The 17,550-nt window shown below is 36.0% G+C and overlaps 1 protein-coding gene and 1 pseudogene across 14 annotated transcripts in view; one reads left to right on the top strand and one right to left on the bottom strand.

The window, feature by feature from the left end:
• WNK1 (WNK lysine deficient protein kinase 1) overlaps positions 1-17,550 on the top strand; it is a 143,214-nt gene that overhangs the window by 47,071 nt on the left and 78,593 nt on the right. For all 14 annotated transcript variants that reach the window (XM_081820985.1, XM_081820984.1, XM_081820974.1 and 11 more), the window contains exon 2: positions 6,452-6,624. In XM_081820985.1, coding sequence (XP_081677111.1) covers positions 6,452-6,624 — 173 coding nt within the window. The remainder of the gene's footprint in view (positions 1-6,451; positions 6,625-17,550) is intronic.
• Positions 14,017-15,246, bottom strand: LOC102747870 (hsc70-interacting protein pseudogene; annotated as a pseudogene).

Below are 17,550 nucleotides of genomic sequence, written 5' to 3'. Positions count from 1 at the left end.
ATAAATAAATAAAATCTTTAAAAAAAATAAAAAATAAAAAAAAAATACTTATGAAGAAAATCAAGAAAGGCAGACTATATATTAAAATATAAAAAATAAACGTCTATTAATTGTAGGTAGAACATCATAATTCATTTGGCTTATGTGATTACTGTCTTCTAATTGTTTTGAGCTGGATTAGCTTCACAATTTCTTTAAAATAAGTTTTCTTAATTCAACTATAGTAAGGATTAGTAATGTATAAGGGGGTCAACAAGTGATCTAGATTTTTCTTCTGTTTTCTATATAAATTTTCCTTAAATGAGGAACATTTAGGAATGAATGTATGGTAAATAAGATTTTTTTTTAAAGTATATTGGGAGGGGCGCCTGGGCAGTGCAGTCAGTTAAGCTTCTGACTCTTGGTTTCTCCTCAGATTGTGATCTCAAGGTCCTGACCCCTGTCAGGCTCCATGCTCAGGGTGGAGTCTTGAGACTCTCTCTCCCTCCCCCTTAGAATAAATAAATCTTTAAAAAAAAATGTGTATTGGGGAACCCTATCATAGGTCAATAAATTGAAAGCCAAACAAGCTGAAAACTCTTCCCACTGTAAAACACCAGATATTTTGTGGAAAATTTTTATTAAAAGAACAATAAAAACCTACCCTAAGCTTGTGGGAATTTAAGGATAATCTCGAAGGTCTAAAAACTAAGAAGAAACGAAAAACCAGAGTGGGAGAAGTGTGAACTGACAGGAGGATTTTTCTGGGACAGTTGCCAATCTTGTTAATAACTAAGAGGCATGGTTTTACCATCTATCTAATGATAGATGAAGTCTTAAGCCCAAGCAGGTACTGGAATTGAGATGCAATGAAGTTGTTCCTTGAAGAGAGCTACACCTTTAATGAAAATACAGACTAGAGAAAAATTCCCTTTCTTTCTTTTTTTTTAAGATTTTATTTCTTTATTTGAGAGAGAGAGAGAGCGGGCACAAACAGGAGAGGCAGAGGGAGATGCGGCTCGATCCCAGAACCTGGAGATCATGACCTGAGCCGAAGGCAAACGCTCAACCATGTGCGCCACTCAGGTGCCCCAAATTCCCTTTCTAAGACAGAAAAAGACAAGCTTCTTCAGGTCAGGTGAAAGAAAAGTTTACCCTTGAAATTTATAAACAAGGACCTGTATTCACACAGGTGATTTTGATTTTGAATTGATTGCATGGAGTTAACGGCCAAGGCTAGTAATATCCTTAGGGCACTAGACCTAAGCAAACTCCAAACCATCTACAGGGATACACCTGTAACTGAGGATATTCCAACAGACAAATCACAGTTTAAGATAATCATTTTATTCAATATTGTAAATCACATGAAGAAACAAACCCACCACAAGTGAATCAAAACAGTAAGTAAAATTAAAGCCCCAGTAACTCAGATAAAAGATTGAATTGAGCCTTTAAGGTAAGTTATTTTTAAAAAGTTAAAGGACTAAAAACATCAAGTTAGTGTTGGAGGGGGGTAGTGAATGACTGATTTAATAAAGACCTGAAAAGAGATTCAAGAAATGAAAATGCATTGCGATTAAAAACTAAATGACAAGTGCTACTTTCCTCAGTTATCTGCCTTTAGATATTTTGACTTTATCTTTTCACTGTCTATTCTCTCCAGAACAGGAACATTTTAGGAGGATAACCCAGGACAAAATAGCTCTGCTGCCATAGATCTGAGTCTCAGTGGACAGGGTATATGACTTGTGGATGATTGTAGCCCCTAGTTGAAAGTGGGAATAGAAGTGATTAAGGGCTGTGAAAAGGGGCTTTTATGGAACTTTGAGAGAAGCCAAGTTTGCAGTGATCATTTGGAGATGGAGCAGGACTCCGGAATAGAGGAAATTCCAAGGAAGGTGCTAAGAAAACTTATATGTTCATGAAGCAGGGAATGGGGTGAGGTTGGAGGGGTTCTTTGCAAATTGAGCTGACAGTTATCATGTCTCATTCAAAACCCATGTGTTAGGGTTGCCACTGAATGGGGAGGGACGTATCCTTTCCCCAGGCGTTGGGCCTGGTGAAATGGCAGCGGAATTCCTTCCCCACTGAAGCAGTTAAGTGCCGAGCCTTTTTGTTCCTTTATTCCCTCCTCGCTTTATGATATTAGTGAGGAGAGTAGGGACTGGAGTGGTGACTGAGTTCCTTTTAGCAAACCCTTTGGTGGGTACTTTTGGTGACAGACTGACAATTTTGTTTTATTTTCTTTGTGGATGTCCACATATTTGCCCCTCTTACCTATATACCTAGCCCTCCAAGACTTGTATGGTCAGTTGGAAGTGTTCATCTGGTTTGTGTTCATTCATCTCTTATTTCTGGAGCAGGGACTGAGACCTGGCCACATGTCTTTTGCATCCCTTCCTCCTTTGGACTATTTATTTGTTTGTTCGTTTGTTTGTTTGACAGAGAGAGAGACACAGCGAGAGAGGGAACACAAGCAGCGGGGAGTGGGAGAGGGAGAAGCAGGCTTCCCGCTGAGCAGGGAGCCCGATACAGGGCTAGATCCCAATCATCACCTGAGCCGAAGGCAGACGCTTAACAACTGAGCCACCCAGGTGTCTCGTCCTTTGGACTTTAAAGTTTGATTAATTAAAAAAAAATTTTAAAAGAGGTAATAAGCAGTTTAGATATAATGACTCAAGAGAGACTTAGTGAACAAGAAGGTAGATCTGAGAACATTGCCCAGAAGGTATAAGAAATGGAAAATGAGAGAGAAGTTAAGATAGGAAGGATAGAGTAAGGTTGTGTGCGTGCACACACACATACACACACCCTCACACATAACACATAAATCTTACAAAGAAGAGAAAGGGAAATAGGAGGAGGCAATTTTCAAAGAAATAATAATTGAGAATTCTCTGACTTGAAGACAAATATTTGAAACTTTTGGCTGAGAAACACAGCCCCATTATATATACATAAAACTAGGTGCATGGTACTGAAAGTGCAGAACACAATTAAAAAAAAGAAAGTCTTTGGAACAACTAGAGAGAAAATACAGATAAATTTACAAAGGAGAACATTTATACTGACAGCTGCAGTAGACACCAGAACACCACAAAACAGTATCTTGAAAATGCTGGAAGAAAAATAAGCCAGCCTGGAATTCTACATCCATCTAAACTATCATTCAAGAGTGATGATGAAGTAAATATTTCAAACAACCTAGGATTATACCACTAATGGAACGTTTATTGAAAGAATTTTGAAAAATATATTTCACAGAAGAAGAAAAATGAACCCAGATAAAGAGAATAAGGAGCGGCGAACAAAAATGGAAAGGCGAACAAAAAGATATGTGGGTATATATAAGTAAGCATATACTGTTAAATAACAATTATAATGTTATCTTAAGGAGCAATAGGATAAGAGGGAGCTAAAGTATTAGGGAAATAATATATAAGATGGGGAGGGATGATGAGAATAGTGTTTTTTAGTGGTATGTAAATTTATAATAAATTTTTAAAAATTAATATATACAGCTTAGGAAAAAGTTGAACAGATGATACAGTCTCCATATCATTACAAATTATATGCCTTTAATTAAAATTCTTGATAATATTCTGATAGTTTTAGTTGGCTTATGCTGTAATTTCTACATAATAAAAATAAAAGTCTTCTTATTGGAAAAACAAATAATTAAGATAATTTAGAAAATAAAGTTGAGGAAGGTGTTACAGGAAGTGGTTCTGCCAAGAATGAATTATTTTAAAACTATAACAATTAAGAAAATGTGGTATTAGTGCAGAATAGACAGACCATTGGAATAGAATATAGAATCCAGAAATAGAATTACACTTATATGGGAAGGATGGATTGTTCATCAAATGGTATTAGGTTATTGGTTGATATAGAAAAAAACAGCCAATCCTTCTTTTATCCAACCAAATAAATTCCTCAACGGATAAATTCCCAAGTATGGCAAACAGAACGTTTATATTTTAAAAAGGAAAAGAAAAGGTATGGCCTCAGTGTCTGGAAGAATTACTGAATAGATAAAGCCCACCTACCATAAAGTAAAAGATTAATTGAACTACAGTGAAATAAAAATATCAAAATCAAAAGACATCATAAGCAAGGTGGATACACAAACCACAAATTGAGAAAACATTTGTAACATAAAATTAATAAAGGATTTGTATCCAGAATATATTGAGAACTTCTACAAAAAAGGAAAACAACAAATGATAAGATTAGGCATCTCACTGAAGAAGAATCTCAAGTAGCCTGCAAAGAAAACAAAAACTTTTTTTCATTCTTGCCTCTAAAAATGTAAATTAAGCAACAGGATATGAGTTTATACCCATCACATTGATAAAAAGTTAATGTCTGATAATACCAATTACTGGTGACCCTGTGTAGCAATGGAAACCTTCATACAATGCTATTAAGAGAGTACATTGGTATAGTCCCCTTGAAAAGCAGTTTGTTGATAGCTATGAAAATTGAAGGTGTGGGGCGCCTGGGTGGCTCAGTCGGTCAAGCGTCTGCCTTCAGCTCAGGTCATGATCTCAGGGTCCTGGGATTGAGCCCCACATTGGGCTCCCTGCTCAGCGGGGAGCCTGCTTCTCCCTCTCCCATTCCTCCTGCTTGTGCTCGCTCTCTGTCAAATAAATAAAATCTTAAAAAAAAAAAAGAAAAATTGAAGGTGCCTTTTTCTTATGATTCAGTAATTCTCAACATGATAATAGATGTTCTTTTTTTTTTTTATGCCTCATATCTCTTTTGAAGGCTAGAGTAGTGTTTTAAGTCTATACAGTAAAATACATAGGATTATAATGGAAACTAATTATACTAAAATAGTTATAAAAATTTTAAAATTTATGATATAGTATGCATTGTTAGTGTATACTAATCAGATCAACTGAAAGATCTAATAACTGTCAATTTCAAAGTAATGATTAATGTAAATGTTATTTTGAGACAATCTATAACCACTGTTATGTGATATCAAAATATCTAGGGCTGTTGGTGACAAAAATCACAAGGATTACTGAATACTCTCAGGTATATATATTCATAATTGATGTATGGGCTTATTTCTAGACTTCCAATGCTATTCCTTTGATCTACATATCTATCCTCGTGCCAGTACCACACTGTTTTGATTACTGTAGCTTTGTAATAAGAACCTGTGTCCTAGAGACACATTTAAATGTATATCCAAGGAGATTAATAGTGTAACACCACTACAGTATTATAGTAGCAAAAAATGGGGAATAGCCTAAAGATTAATCAGTAGGAGATGATATAAATTGTGATATATTTAGGTAACAGGTAACTGTGTAACAGTGATGATGAATAAAATCAAGTTATAATAATATGGTAGATACCTTGTAGTGTCTCCTTATATATCATCACAGGTGATCTCAAACAGTACCGAGTGAAAAAAACAAGCTTTCCGAGTGAAAAAAAAAAGCTTTCAAAGAAAACATACTCTATAACATCATTTTATGAAATTTAAACATTTTAACCAAAGCGTAAAAACCTATATGGCAGTGGTATGTCCAAATTCAGTCTAGTAGTTACTCAAGGGTAAGGAGTAGTGATGGGAAGGACAATCTTGTTACATAGGGGGCTTTTAATTACGTCTATAATGTTTATTTAACTGTGATGGACACATTGTATGCCTGGAATCTTTTGTTAAAATATTGCATGATTTGACAGAATATTAATAAGACAGAGATAGTTTCAATTTTAATATACAGAATAATTTGGAGTTTGTGTATATGGGACCTTGTCAAGGGAAGATCAGCAAATTAAGTGCTTTCCCCCAGTTCATCTCAGAGAAGTGAATTAACCTAAGAATTGCCAGGTGCTTTAAACATGATGAAAGCATACCTAGTAGATTATTTAATATATTCATAAAGAAAATTCTAATCAAAGCAAAGACAGAACTAGAATTTATATTTAGATCTTTGCCTCCAAAATCTCATACTTGTTCCATGTTGTTAAATTGCATATATTGCATAGCAATAAATGATATATTTTAGAAGTGGTAAGTTAACTGTACCCACAAAATGATACTGTATCTGAGGCACATGTTAACATAAAGACATTGAAATAATCTCAAGCATGACATTATAATCCAGTTTTCTTAAATATACTTTAGATTGTTCTCACGCTCATGAAAGGCTGAAGAAATTATTAGTAACTTTAATGTTACAGCATTCCTGGTTTATTGATCATTATAATTTAGTATACGTTTGGCATTTGAATTTATTATTGTGGAGTTTTTTCTATTTGAACTATTTTATTTAAGTATAATTAGCAGATAGTGCTATATTAGTTTCAGGTGTGCAGTATGATTCAACAGTTCTATACATTTCTCAGGGTACATCAAGATAAGTGTATTTTTAACAGCATTTAAATTTGTGTGACTTGGTGTTCTGTTATTTTAAACCACATTCTGTTTTGGTTTTGATTTTAGGATCGAAAATTAACAAAGTCTGAGAGGCAGAGATTTAAAGAAGAGGCTGAAATGTTAAAGGGCCTTCAGCATCCCAATATTGTTCGATTCTATGATTCCTGGGAGTCCACAGTAAAAGGAAAGAAGTGCATTGTTTTGGTGACTGAACTTATGACATCTGGAACACTTAAAACGTAAGTCTATTGATGTTATAAAAGTTGACCAAGAAGTTTGAAAGACCTTGAATTGTCTCATGTCATATTTTATCAGTCCTGCTTTTGTTGCCCAGCATACCAAGAAGGGAACAATCCCTCCAATTCTTGGTAGCACATTTTCCTGCCCACTAAGTCCTCTGGTGCATAAAGTGATTTGATAATTATTTAATGGTAATATTAAAATAAGTTATTACAGAATAAACCTAGTTCTTTTAAATCATGTTGCTTTGCAGTTCTAAAATTGAGTGGCTAAGGGATCATGAACTCATATGACAATGTAGCCCTCTAGTGGTTAAAATGAGGTTGAAGCTTATTTGAGAAGCTTTCTCCATTTACTTTACCACTGTGTATTGGATAGTTTTTGCCACATCTATGCAACTGTTACGTCACATTGAAATTGTACTGACAGTTATTACTAGATAAATCCATTTGCCATAGTATCAGAAATTAAAGCCGAAATAGCCAGACTCGTCGTTTCTTTCAGGAGAACAGGTCAAATGCAGAAATTTCTTGTTCTCCATTTGAACAGTTCCCAACAAGGAATTCCCTTTCCCTAAAAGAGTTTTAAAGTAAGAATGGGAGTTTGCCTTTGAAATCCCAGGTCTCTCAGATTACCTGTACTCAGAGAGGAAACTACGGTCGACCCTTGAACAACGTGGGGGTTAGGGGCAATTGACCCTCCATCTAGTTGAAAATCCAAGTATAACTTTTGAATCCCTCAAACTTACTTAGTAGCCTACTGTTGACTGGAAGCCTTACTGATAACATAAATGGTTGATTAACATGTATTTGTATATTATATGTATTATATACTGTATTCTTATAATAAAGTAAGCTAGAGAAATAAAATTATGAGAAAATACATTTGCAGTACTATACTGTAAAAAGTCTGCATGTAAGTAAACCCAGACAGTTCAAACCTGTGTTGTTCAAGGGTCAAATGTAGTATAAATTATATGGTTTAAATTTTCTATTGTGGAGGAATTGGACTTTTAAAAATTGTCTCTTTAGTATGTATTCATTCCTTACTACTTTCTTTAATTAATACTACTGAGCTAATTCATCTCAAATCTTTGAAACAGTTTTGTATCTCCTGGATGTAATGACTTGCATGTGCTCTTGGACGCTCAAGATTAACACATTGAAAAGCCAACGGATTATTTCCCTCCTGCAAATTCTAGTTTCCCCACCTAGCTTCTCCAATATTTATGGCAACACCTTTATCCTAGTCATCCAAGCTGATTGCTATATGTCTGTTTCTTCCATTAGATTGTGATCTCTAGCACTATGCCTGAAATTTAGTAAGTATTTGAATGAATTAAGGAAAATTGTGCGGTAGTAGTTGTGTATATCTGTACCTTGAGATTCTTTTCACCAGTTTGGATACTTTAGTGGACTGTCAATAATCTGTCAGGCATACCCTACAAGAATACCCTGTGACAGTTTATTTGTTTTAAAAAGTTTGAGGGACTTTGGGTAACATAGTAGGCTAAGCCTCTGTGGAATTGTCCCTTAATTTGTGGAGCACACAACTCTTGATCCTCGGGATCATGAGTTCTAGCCCCATGTTGGGTGTAGGGATTACTTAAAAAAAAAAAAAAAAAAGCTCAGGTGTAATTAGAAAAGATTCAAAGAACTTTTAGAAATAAGAATAAATACTTAAAATTAAAACTTCATTGATTAGGTTAAACAGCAGACTAAATTGAACTGAAAAGAATAAATATGAAGATCAGAAAGCAAAAAGAACATAAGACATGGAGTGAGAAGACATTAGATTTAATTATCATTCTAGGAGGAAAGAATCAAGAGAAAGACTTGATGTGTATATAGTTCTAAGCAAATAGATTTATTTTAAAAAAAGATTTTTAAAATTTATTTGACAGAGAGCACAAGCAGGGGGAGTGGCAGGCAGAGAGAGAAGCAGGCTCCCTGCTGAGGAGGGAGCCCGATGCGCTGGATCCCAGGACCCCAGGATCATGACCTGAGCCGAAGGCAGACGCTTAACCAACTGAGCCACCCAGGCACCCCCCGCCCCAGCAAATAGATTTAAAACAAATCCATATTCTCATATAGTTATATATGACTTTTATACAGCCATTAAAGCAAGTCCTATAAGCTGCTTCTTGTTAATACTTTGTTAGCAGTTCAAATGAGTAGCAGGACATTAAGTTGTTTTTCTTCACAGTACTTAATAAAGTTGACTGTAACAAACAAAGAACCAAATCCATATTCATACCTGGAAGAACACAGAATAATTAGGAATATTGGTAGCATTTAGAGAGGCAAATGGAGCGAAAGGGATGGGAATTGGTTCCAACATACATGCTTTTTGGACTTTTTAAGTTTCTACCTTTGTTCCACATATTTATTAATACTTAAATTGAAACAAATAAACACCCATACCTGAAAAATAATATGGGTTAGAAAATTTGATTCAGGAAATATAAATAAAGCTAGATTTTTTTTAATTGAGATGAAATTCACAGAACATAAAATTAACATTTTTATTTATTTTTATTTTTTTGAAGATTTTATTTATTTATTTAACAGAGAGAGAGCAAGAGCAGGAACACAAGCAGGGGGAGTGGGAAAGGGAGAAGCAGGCTTCCTGCCAATCAGGGAGCCCAATGTGGGACTTGATCCCAGGACCCTGGGATCATGACCTGAGCCGAAGGCAGACGCCTAACTTCTGAGCCACCCAGGCGCCCTAAAATTAACATTTTTAAAGTGTATGATTCAGTGGCATTTTGTACCTATACAATGTTGTATGACCACTATGTGATCTCTCAAGTTCTTAAACATTTTCATCACCTCAAAGGAACACTGTACTCATTAAGTAGTTATTCTCCATTTTCCTTCCCATGCAGTGTATTTACTCTTTAATTGCCCACCATCTAAGTTCTTGGCATTTTTCTTTCTAAGCTTAAAGTTCTCTTTTCCCATCATTTCTGTTGGCCTCAGAGCTAAGGGAACAAGAGAGTTAATAGAAAGAGCACTAGGGCACCTGGGTGGCTCAGATGGTTAAGCGTCTGTCTTCAGCTCAGGTCATGATCCCAGGGTCCTGGGATCGAGTCCCACATCGGGCTCCCTGCTCAGCACGGAGCCTGCTTCTCCCTCTCCCTCTGCCCGCTGCTTCCCCTGCTTGTACACTCTCTCTCTCTATCAAAAATAAATAAAATCTTAAAAAAAAAAAAATAGAGCACTAGACAGAGTAGGAGTGATGAGTTCTACTCCTAGCTCTGCTTCTGCCCAACTGTGATTTGGGGCAAAAAGCTCCCCATATCTGGGCCTCAGTTCTCCATGTGCAAGATGAGGAATTGTACTGACCTCTAGGATTTATAGATAGGAATTTTTTCTGTGATAAAAAACAGCAGGGCATCTGGGTGGCTCAGCCAGTTAAGTGTCTGCCTTCGGCTCAGGTCATTATCTCAGGATCCTGGGATCCCTGTCAGGCTTCCTGCTCAGCGGGGAGTCTGCTTCTTTCTCCCTCTCCCTCCGCCCCTCCACCAACTTGGGTTGTCTCTCTCGCGCTCTCTCTCTCTCAAACAGAATCTTAAAAAGAAAAACATATAAAATTTGCCATCTTAGTCATTTTTAAGTGTGTAGCTCAGTAATATTAAGTATATTGACATTGTTGTGCAACCATTTTTCAGCACTCTTCAGTCCTACAAACTGAAACACATTAAACAACTCCCCATTTCCCCCTTATCCCAGCCCTTGGCAACCACTAACTGGTTTTTGTCTCTGGTTTTATCTGATCAAGATATTTCATATAATTGGAGTCATAAAATAATGTGGCCTTTTGTGTTTGACTTTCACTTAGCATAATGTTTTCAAGGTTCATGATGTTGCACATATTAGTACTTCATTCCTTTTTATGACCACATAATATTTTGTTTCATGGATGTACCACAACCATTCCTTTGTTTATAGACATTTGATTTGTTTCCACCTTTTGGTTATCATTAGTAGTCCTGCTGTAAATATTTGTGTATAAGATTTTGAGTATATATTTTCATTTCTTTTGGATGTATGCCTACAAGTGGAATTGCTAAGTCATGGTAATTCTATGTTTAACTCTTTGAGGAACCACCAAACGGTTTTCCACAGTGACTGAACCATTTTACATTCCCACCAACAATCTGTGAGTTTCAGTTTCTCCACATCCTTGCCAACACTTGTTTATTATTTTCATAGCCATCCTACCAAGTGTGACATAGTATCTCATTGTGGGTTTTGATTTGCATTTTCCTAGTGTCTAATGATGTTGAGCATCTTGTCATGTGCATGTTGGTCATTTATCTATCTTTGGAGAAATGTCTGTTCCATCATGTCTTTTGGACAAATCTCTGTTCAAGTTCTTTGCCCATTTTTAATTTTTTTTATTATTGTTGAGTTGTAAGAGTTCTTTATATATTCTGTAAGCCTTTCTCAGATACATGATTTGCAAATACTGTCTCCCATTCTGTAGGTTGTCTTTTTACTTCCTTGATAATGTCCTGTGATGTATAAAGTTTTTAATGTTGATGAAGTCCAATTTACTTGTTTTTTCTTGTTGCTAGTACTTTTGGTGTTGTATCTAAGAATCTATTGCCAAAACCAAGATTGCACAGATTTACCCGTAAGTTTTCTTCTAAAACTTCTACAGGTTTGTCTCTTATATTTACATTTGTTTCAGTTTGAGTAAACTTTTATGTATGTGTGAGGTATGGGACCCAACTTCATTCTATTGCATAGGGACGTCCAGTTACCCAGCATTGTTTGTTGAAGGGACTGTTCTATCCCTATTGATTGGTCTTGGTACCTTTGTCAAAAATCATTTAACCATAGATGTATGGGTTTATTTCTGGACTCTTGATACTATGCTGTTAGTCTGTATATCTGTCCCTAGCCAGTACCACGCTATTTTGATTACTGTAGCTTTGTAATATGTTTTCAAATTGGGAAGTGTGTGTTCTCCAATTTTGTTTTCTTTTTCAATATTGTTTTGGCTAGGGGTGCCTGGGTGGCTCAGTCAGTTAAGGGTCTGCCTTCAGCTCAGGTCATGATCCCAGGGTCCTGGGTTCGAGTCCTGCGTCGGGCTCCCTGCTCAGCTGAGAGCCTGCTTCTCTCTCTCCCTCTGCTACTCCCCTGCTTGTGCTTTCTCTCTCTGTCAAATGAATAAATAAAATCTTTAAAAAAATATATTGTTTTGGCTATTTGAGGTCCCTGCAATTCCATGTGAATTTGAGAATTAGTTTTCCATTTCTGCAAGAAGGCTGATAGAATTTTGATAGTATCTGTAGATAGAATCAAATATATTTATAGATGCATTGACTCTGTAGGTCACTTTGGGTAGTACTGCCATCTAACTAACTATATTAAGTTTTCCAATCCATGTGACAAGATGTTTTTACATTTTATTTAATTTTTCAACAGTGTTTTCTAGTTTCTAACGTATAGGCCTTTTACCTCCTTGGTTAAATTTATTCCACTGTATTTTATTCTTTGGGATGCTTTTGCAAAATGGAATTGTTTTCTTAATTTCCTTTTCAGGTTGTTAATTGTTGGTGTATGGAACACAACTAATTTGTGTATGTTGATCTTGCAATCTTGCAACTTTGATGAATTGTTTTATTAACACTAGTTGTGAAAGTGTGTGTGTGTGTTCTTTGGTATTTTCTTTATATAGGATCTTGACATCTACAAATACAGTTTTACTTCCTTTCCAATTTGTATACTTTTATTTCTTTTTCTTGCTTAGTTGCTCTGGCTAGAATTTCTAGTACAATGTTGAATAACACTGGTTATCCTTGTCTTATTTCTAATCTTAGTGAGAAAGCTTTCAGTGTTTCATTATTGAGTATGATGTAAAGTTTGGTTTACATCATACTTTGGTTTGTTACAATCTTTTCATAATGTTCTTTATCATATATTCTCTGCTATTCGTAGTTTGAGTATTTTTATCATGAAAGGTATTGGAATTTATCTACTGCTTTTTCTGTATCGAGGTGATCCTGAGGGTTTTTTTTGTTTTTTTTTTTAACCTTTGTTCTACTAATGTGTATTATGTTGACTGATTTTCTAATGTTGAGGGATACTTCCATTTTATGGATAATTTGTACTTGGTGTATAATTCTTTTACCATGCTGTTGGATTCAGTTGGCTAATGTTTTCTTGATGATTTTTGCATCTATATTCATAAGAGATATTGGTATGTAGTTTTCTTGTGGTGTCTTTGCTGACAGGGCAAATGAGTGAGTTATGAAGTCATTTTCTACTTTTCTGCTTTTTGGAAGCGTTTCCTCCTTTTCTACTTTTTGGAAGAGTTTGAGAAGGATTAGTGGTTTTCCTTTAAATATTTGGTAGAACTCAACAGTGAAACCATGTAGTCCTGGACTTTTCTTTGTTGGGAGGTTTCTTGAGGGAATGTTCCATGTGTTCTTAAGAATACGTATTCATCTGTTGTTGGGTGTCATGTTCCATATATTTCTCTTATGTTTAGGTGGTTTATAGTATTATTCAAATCCTCTACTGCCTTAATGATCTTCTGTCTAAATGGTCTATCCATTTTTGAAAGTGGGCTATTAATTCTCCAACTTTTACTGTAGAACTGTGTACTCCTCCTCTCAATTCTGTCAATATTTGCTTCATGTATTTAGGAACTCTGATGTGTATTATGATTATAATTGTTATAATCTTGATAAATTGACCCTTTTATCAATACATATTCTTTATCTCTTGTATCAGTTTTTTTCCCTTATGTTGAAATAACGCAAAACATCTATTTTCTATATCAGATAAGAACACAGCTAAGTAATCCAATTCTACTGCAGCATTATAAAAATCATCCCTTCACCACGGTGTAATATTTAAATGCTTCTGCACAAGGGTACACACTCTATAAAAGGAATAAGGTTGCTGCTGCCCTGCCAAGCACTTCCAGTCCCTACCCAGGTCCTACTGCAGTACTGGTGGTCCCAGTGGTTTTATCCAAATAAATTGTGTTTAAGAAATAAAGCATTTAAAAAGAGAAGTCAAAATGCCTCAGAAACCATATCTCCAACTCAGAATTCAGCTATTTAAATGTTATATTTGCCTCCCACTAATAAACCTTTATTTCACTCAGCTGGAGCAATAAATCTTCCACACTGAAGTATCTTCCTTGCCCAATTAATCCAAAGGAAAAAAACTGAAATGATTAGTAAAGAAAAATATAGGGACTAACACACCCTTTTAATATGTTTTTAAATATTTTTATTTAAAGGTTTAAAAAGTGTTTAAAGTTTGTAATTCCTAGTAGGAAGACATTATCTGAATGAATACCCTAATGGCAAACCACAGTAGAAATATTTCAGTTGCACGTGGGGCAGAGAGGTGGGGGTTCTCTTCACAGCACCCCAGCTTTCTTCATGAGAAGGTCAGAAGTACACTGGTTTGTATTATTGTGACATCCATTAGGTGATCGAAGTTGCTTTTCCTTCAGCAAGGGCTTTATTTGTCAGAAGGGTATTATGCTTGACCTCCAAGTTTGGCTGACAATTTACTGATGAGATTCATAACCTTTGGGTTGCTCTGATATTTTGACATATTCGCTGGGTTCTGGGCCACATTCTGGAAGGCCACCATAACTTCTGGATCCTGCATGGCTACAAGAACCTCTGGATCACTAAGAATTTCATTGAGCCCAGGTATTCCTGCCATTCCAGGCATCCCCCCTGCCATTTCAGGCATTCCTCCAGGAAAATTACCAGGCATTCCCCCAGGAAAGTCACCTGGGAAAGAGCCATACTGAGCTCCTGATTGTCTTCTGGCTTCTTCCTCCCTCTGGGCTCTCTCATGTTCTTCCCGAGCCTTCTTAACCCTTTCTATTCTTTCTTTGATCTCTCGCTCTTCACGTTTTTGCTCATACTTTCTCCGATGTTAAGCAATTTTCTGGGCCCTCAGTTGAACTCCTTTCAGCATTGCACTAGCATCTTCATCGTAATCCAGTTTACAAGCAAGGGCAAGATCGTGTGCTGCTTCTTCCCAACGGCCCAGAAGTCTTTGTGCTTTCCCTCGCCACTTACAAGGCTGAGCTGAATCAGGATTTATTTCAATAGCTCTGTCACAGTCTCAAATGGCAGCATTTGGCTTCTGTAATTTGATGAAGACACTGGCTCTCTTGGCATACGGAATGGCCAAGCGAGGATTCAGTTTGATGGCATCTGTGAACAAGTCAATGGCTTTCTGTAGTTGACCATCATTTAGGACATCAGTGACAGCCACTTTTTTATCATTTGCCCAATCCATCATTTCCTCGGTTATCTCTACATTTTCATCTCCCATTTCTTGAGGGGCATCAGTATCTGGTTCAATCACACCTTCATTGTCATTTTCTAGATCACTTTCCCCACTTGATGGTTTGTCTGTCTTTATGTTTTCCTCCACCTTCTTACTATCTGTTTTTTCTTCCTTGATATTGTCTTCTGATTTAGTTTTATGAGTGGCAGGTGGTATTTTACCGTCCATGTTCTCCACGCACTCCCGCAGGAAGCGCATTTGCTCAGTTTGCAGAACACTCGGATTTTGCTTCCACATTTTCTCAAAGGCCCAAAGATCGCTCACTTTGCAGGGGTCCATGGTCCAGAGGCGGTGGCAGGTGTTGCTGAGGTTGCAGCCCAATTCCAGGCGCAAGCACTAGCTCAGCATGATTGTGTTTGTATCAGTTTTTGATTTAGTCTATTTCGTCTGATATTAATATAGCCACCTCATTCTCTTTTGGTTACTGTTCACATGGAATATCTTTTTCTGTCCTTTCATTGTGTGTGGGTCTTTGAATCCAAAGTGAGTCTCTTGTAGACAGCATGTAGTTGGATCTTAGGTATCTCCATTCAGCCATCTCTGTCTTTGATTAGAAAATTTAATACATTTATACTTGAAGTAATTGGTGATAAGGAAGCACTTTTTGCTATTTGTTTTTTGTATATTTGACATCTTTTTTGTTCCTTGTCTTCATTACTGCTTTTTAAAAAAATTTTTCTTTGTAGTGTACCATTTTAATACCCTTCTTGTTTCCCTTGTATATATTTCATAGATATTTTCTTAGTGGCTACCTTAGGGATTACAATTAACACCATAAATTTCTAACAGTCTAGTTTGAAATGTTACCAACTTAGCTTCAATAGCTTCAAAATCTTTTCTCTTATATAGCTTTGCATCTGTTTTGTGTTTTTGTAGATTTTGCACAGATGCAAATTGCATCTTTATGCATTGTGTTCCCATTAATACAGATGTATAATTATTGATCTATGTGTTTGCCTTTTAAATCATGTAGGAAATGAACAGAGAGGTTACAAGCCAAAAATACATTAATACTAGTTTTTATATTTAGCTAAGTAGTTATCTTTACCAGAGATTTTATTTTTTCCTATGGCTTCAAATTTTTGTCCATTGTCCTTGCATTTCAGCCTGAAGGACTTGCTTTAGCATTTCCTGTAGGGCAGGTGTACTGACAACAGTCCCTCAGCTTTTGTTTATCTGACCATGTCTTAATTCTGGCTTCATTTTTGAAGGATATTTTTTGCTAGATACAAAATTCTTGATTGACAGGTTTTCCCCCCACCTTTCAGCACTTTCCTCTGCCTTCTACCTTCTATGGTTTCTGCTGAGAAGTTGACTGTTAATTTTATTGAGGATCTCTTGATTATGATGAGTTACTTCTCTCTTGCTTTCAAGATTCTCTTGTCTCTGGTTTTCAACAGTTTGAATGTAATATATAAACGTGAATCTCTTTGCATGTGTCTTTCTTGGAGTTTGTTGAGCTTCTCAGATATGTAGATTCATGTCTTTTATCAAACTTAGAAAGTTTGTGACCATTATTTTATCAAATACTCTTTCTGTTCCTTCTTATTTGGGGCTCCCATTACACATATGTTGATCAGCTTGGTGGTATCCCACAGGACTGTTAGGCTCTTTTTTTTTTTTTTTTTAATATTGTATTTATTTATTTGACAGAGAGAGACACAGTGAGAGAGGGAACAGAAGCAGGGGGAGTGAGAGAGGGAGAAGCAGGCTTCCTATGGAGCATGGAGCCCAATGCAGGACTTGATCCCAGGACCCTGGGATCATGACCTGAGCTGAAGGCAGACGCCCAACAACTGAGCCACCCAGGCGCCCCAGGACTGTTAGGCTCTATTGAGTTTTCTTTATTTTTTTTTTCCTTTCTGCTGTTCAAACTACATAATTTCAGTTGATGTGTTTTCAGGTTTGCAGCTTCTTCTGCTTGCTCCATCTGCTGTTCAAACTTTTTAGTGAATTTTTCATTTTAGTTATTTTATTTTTCAGTGACAGAACTTCTGTTAGTGTCTTTTTAATAATTTTTAATTGATATTCTGTTTCTTGAGCTAAAATTTCCTGTGCTCTAGTTTTTGGCAGCCATTGTGCTTAACATTTAGTCCTCCAATTTTGTGGGATGAGTACCATAATTAACCCTATTTAACCATGAGTTGGTTGTCAGTTATTATTAAATAATTCAGCATTGAAAAGCTGATTAGGAGCTATGGTTATGAGGGCAAGACTTTTCGACTACTAGGCTTTTCTTCAAGGTGATTGGGCATGAGTCAGCCATAATGAAGGACTTAGAGATGCTGTATTAGAGAGACCCTTTATTTATTTATTTAGTCAGTCTTCTGCACTGATGGTACTTTTCTTGTTTGGTTCTGGTGGTTCTTAACTAATATCCCTATCTTTAGCACCACTTTTCATTCTCACCATATTTAGCTTTTTGTCCACATTCTCCTCTTTAAAACAATGCTACAGTTATCATGTATATACCTATGTCCTTATTTATTTCTGTACAAATAGGTTTCTAAAAATGAAATGTGACTCAAAATATATGTATAATTTTAAATATTTATTTTATTTTTTAATTAAATGTATGCATTA

The sequence above is a fragment of the Leptonychotes weddellii genome, chromosome 5, assembly GCF_054177405.1.
Source record: "Leptonychotes weddellii isolate Sample4059 chromosome 5, ASM5417740v2, whole genome shotgun sequence".
Classification (NCBI taxonomy): domain Eukaryota; kingdom Metazoa; phylum Chordata; class Mammalia; order Carnivora; family Phocidae; genus Leptonychotes; species Leptonychotes weddellii.
The sequence above is the reverse complement of the archived record's forward strand: the minus strand, read 5'-3'. Positions and strand labels throughout refer to the sequence as shown.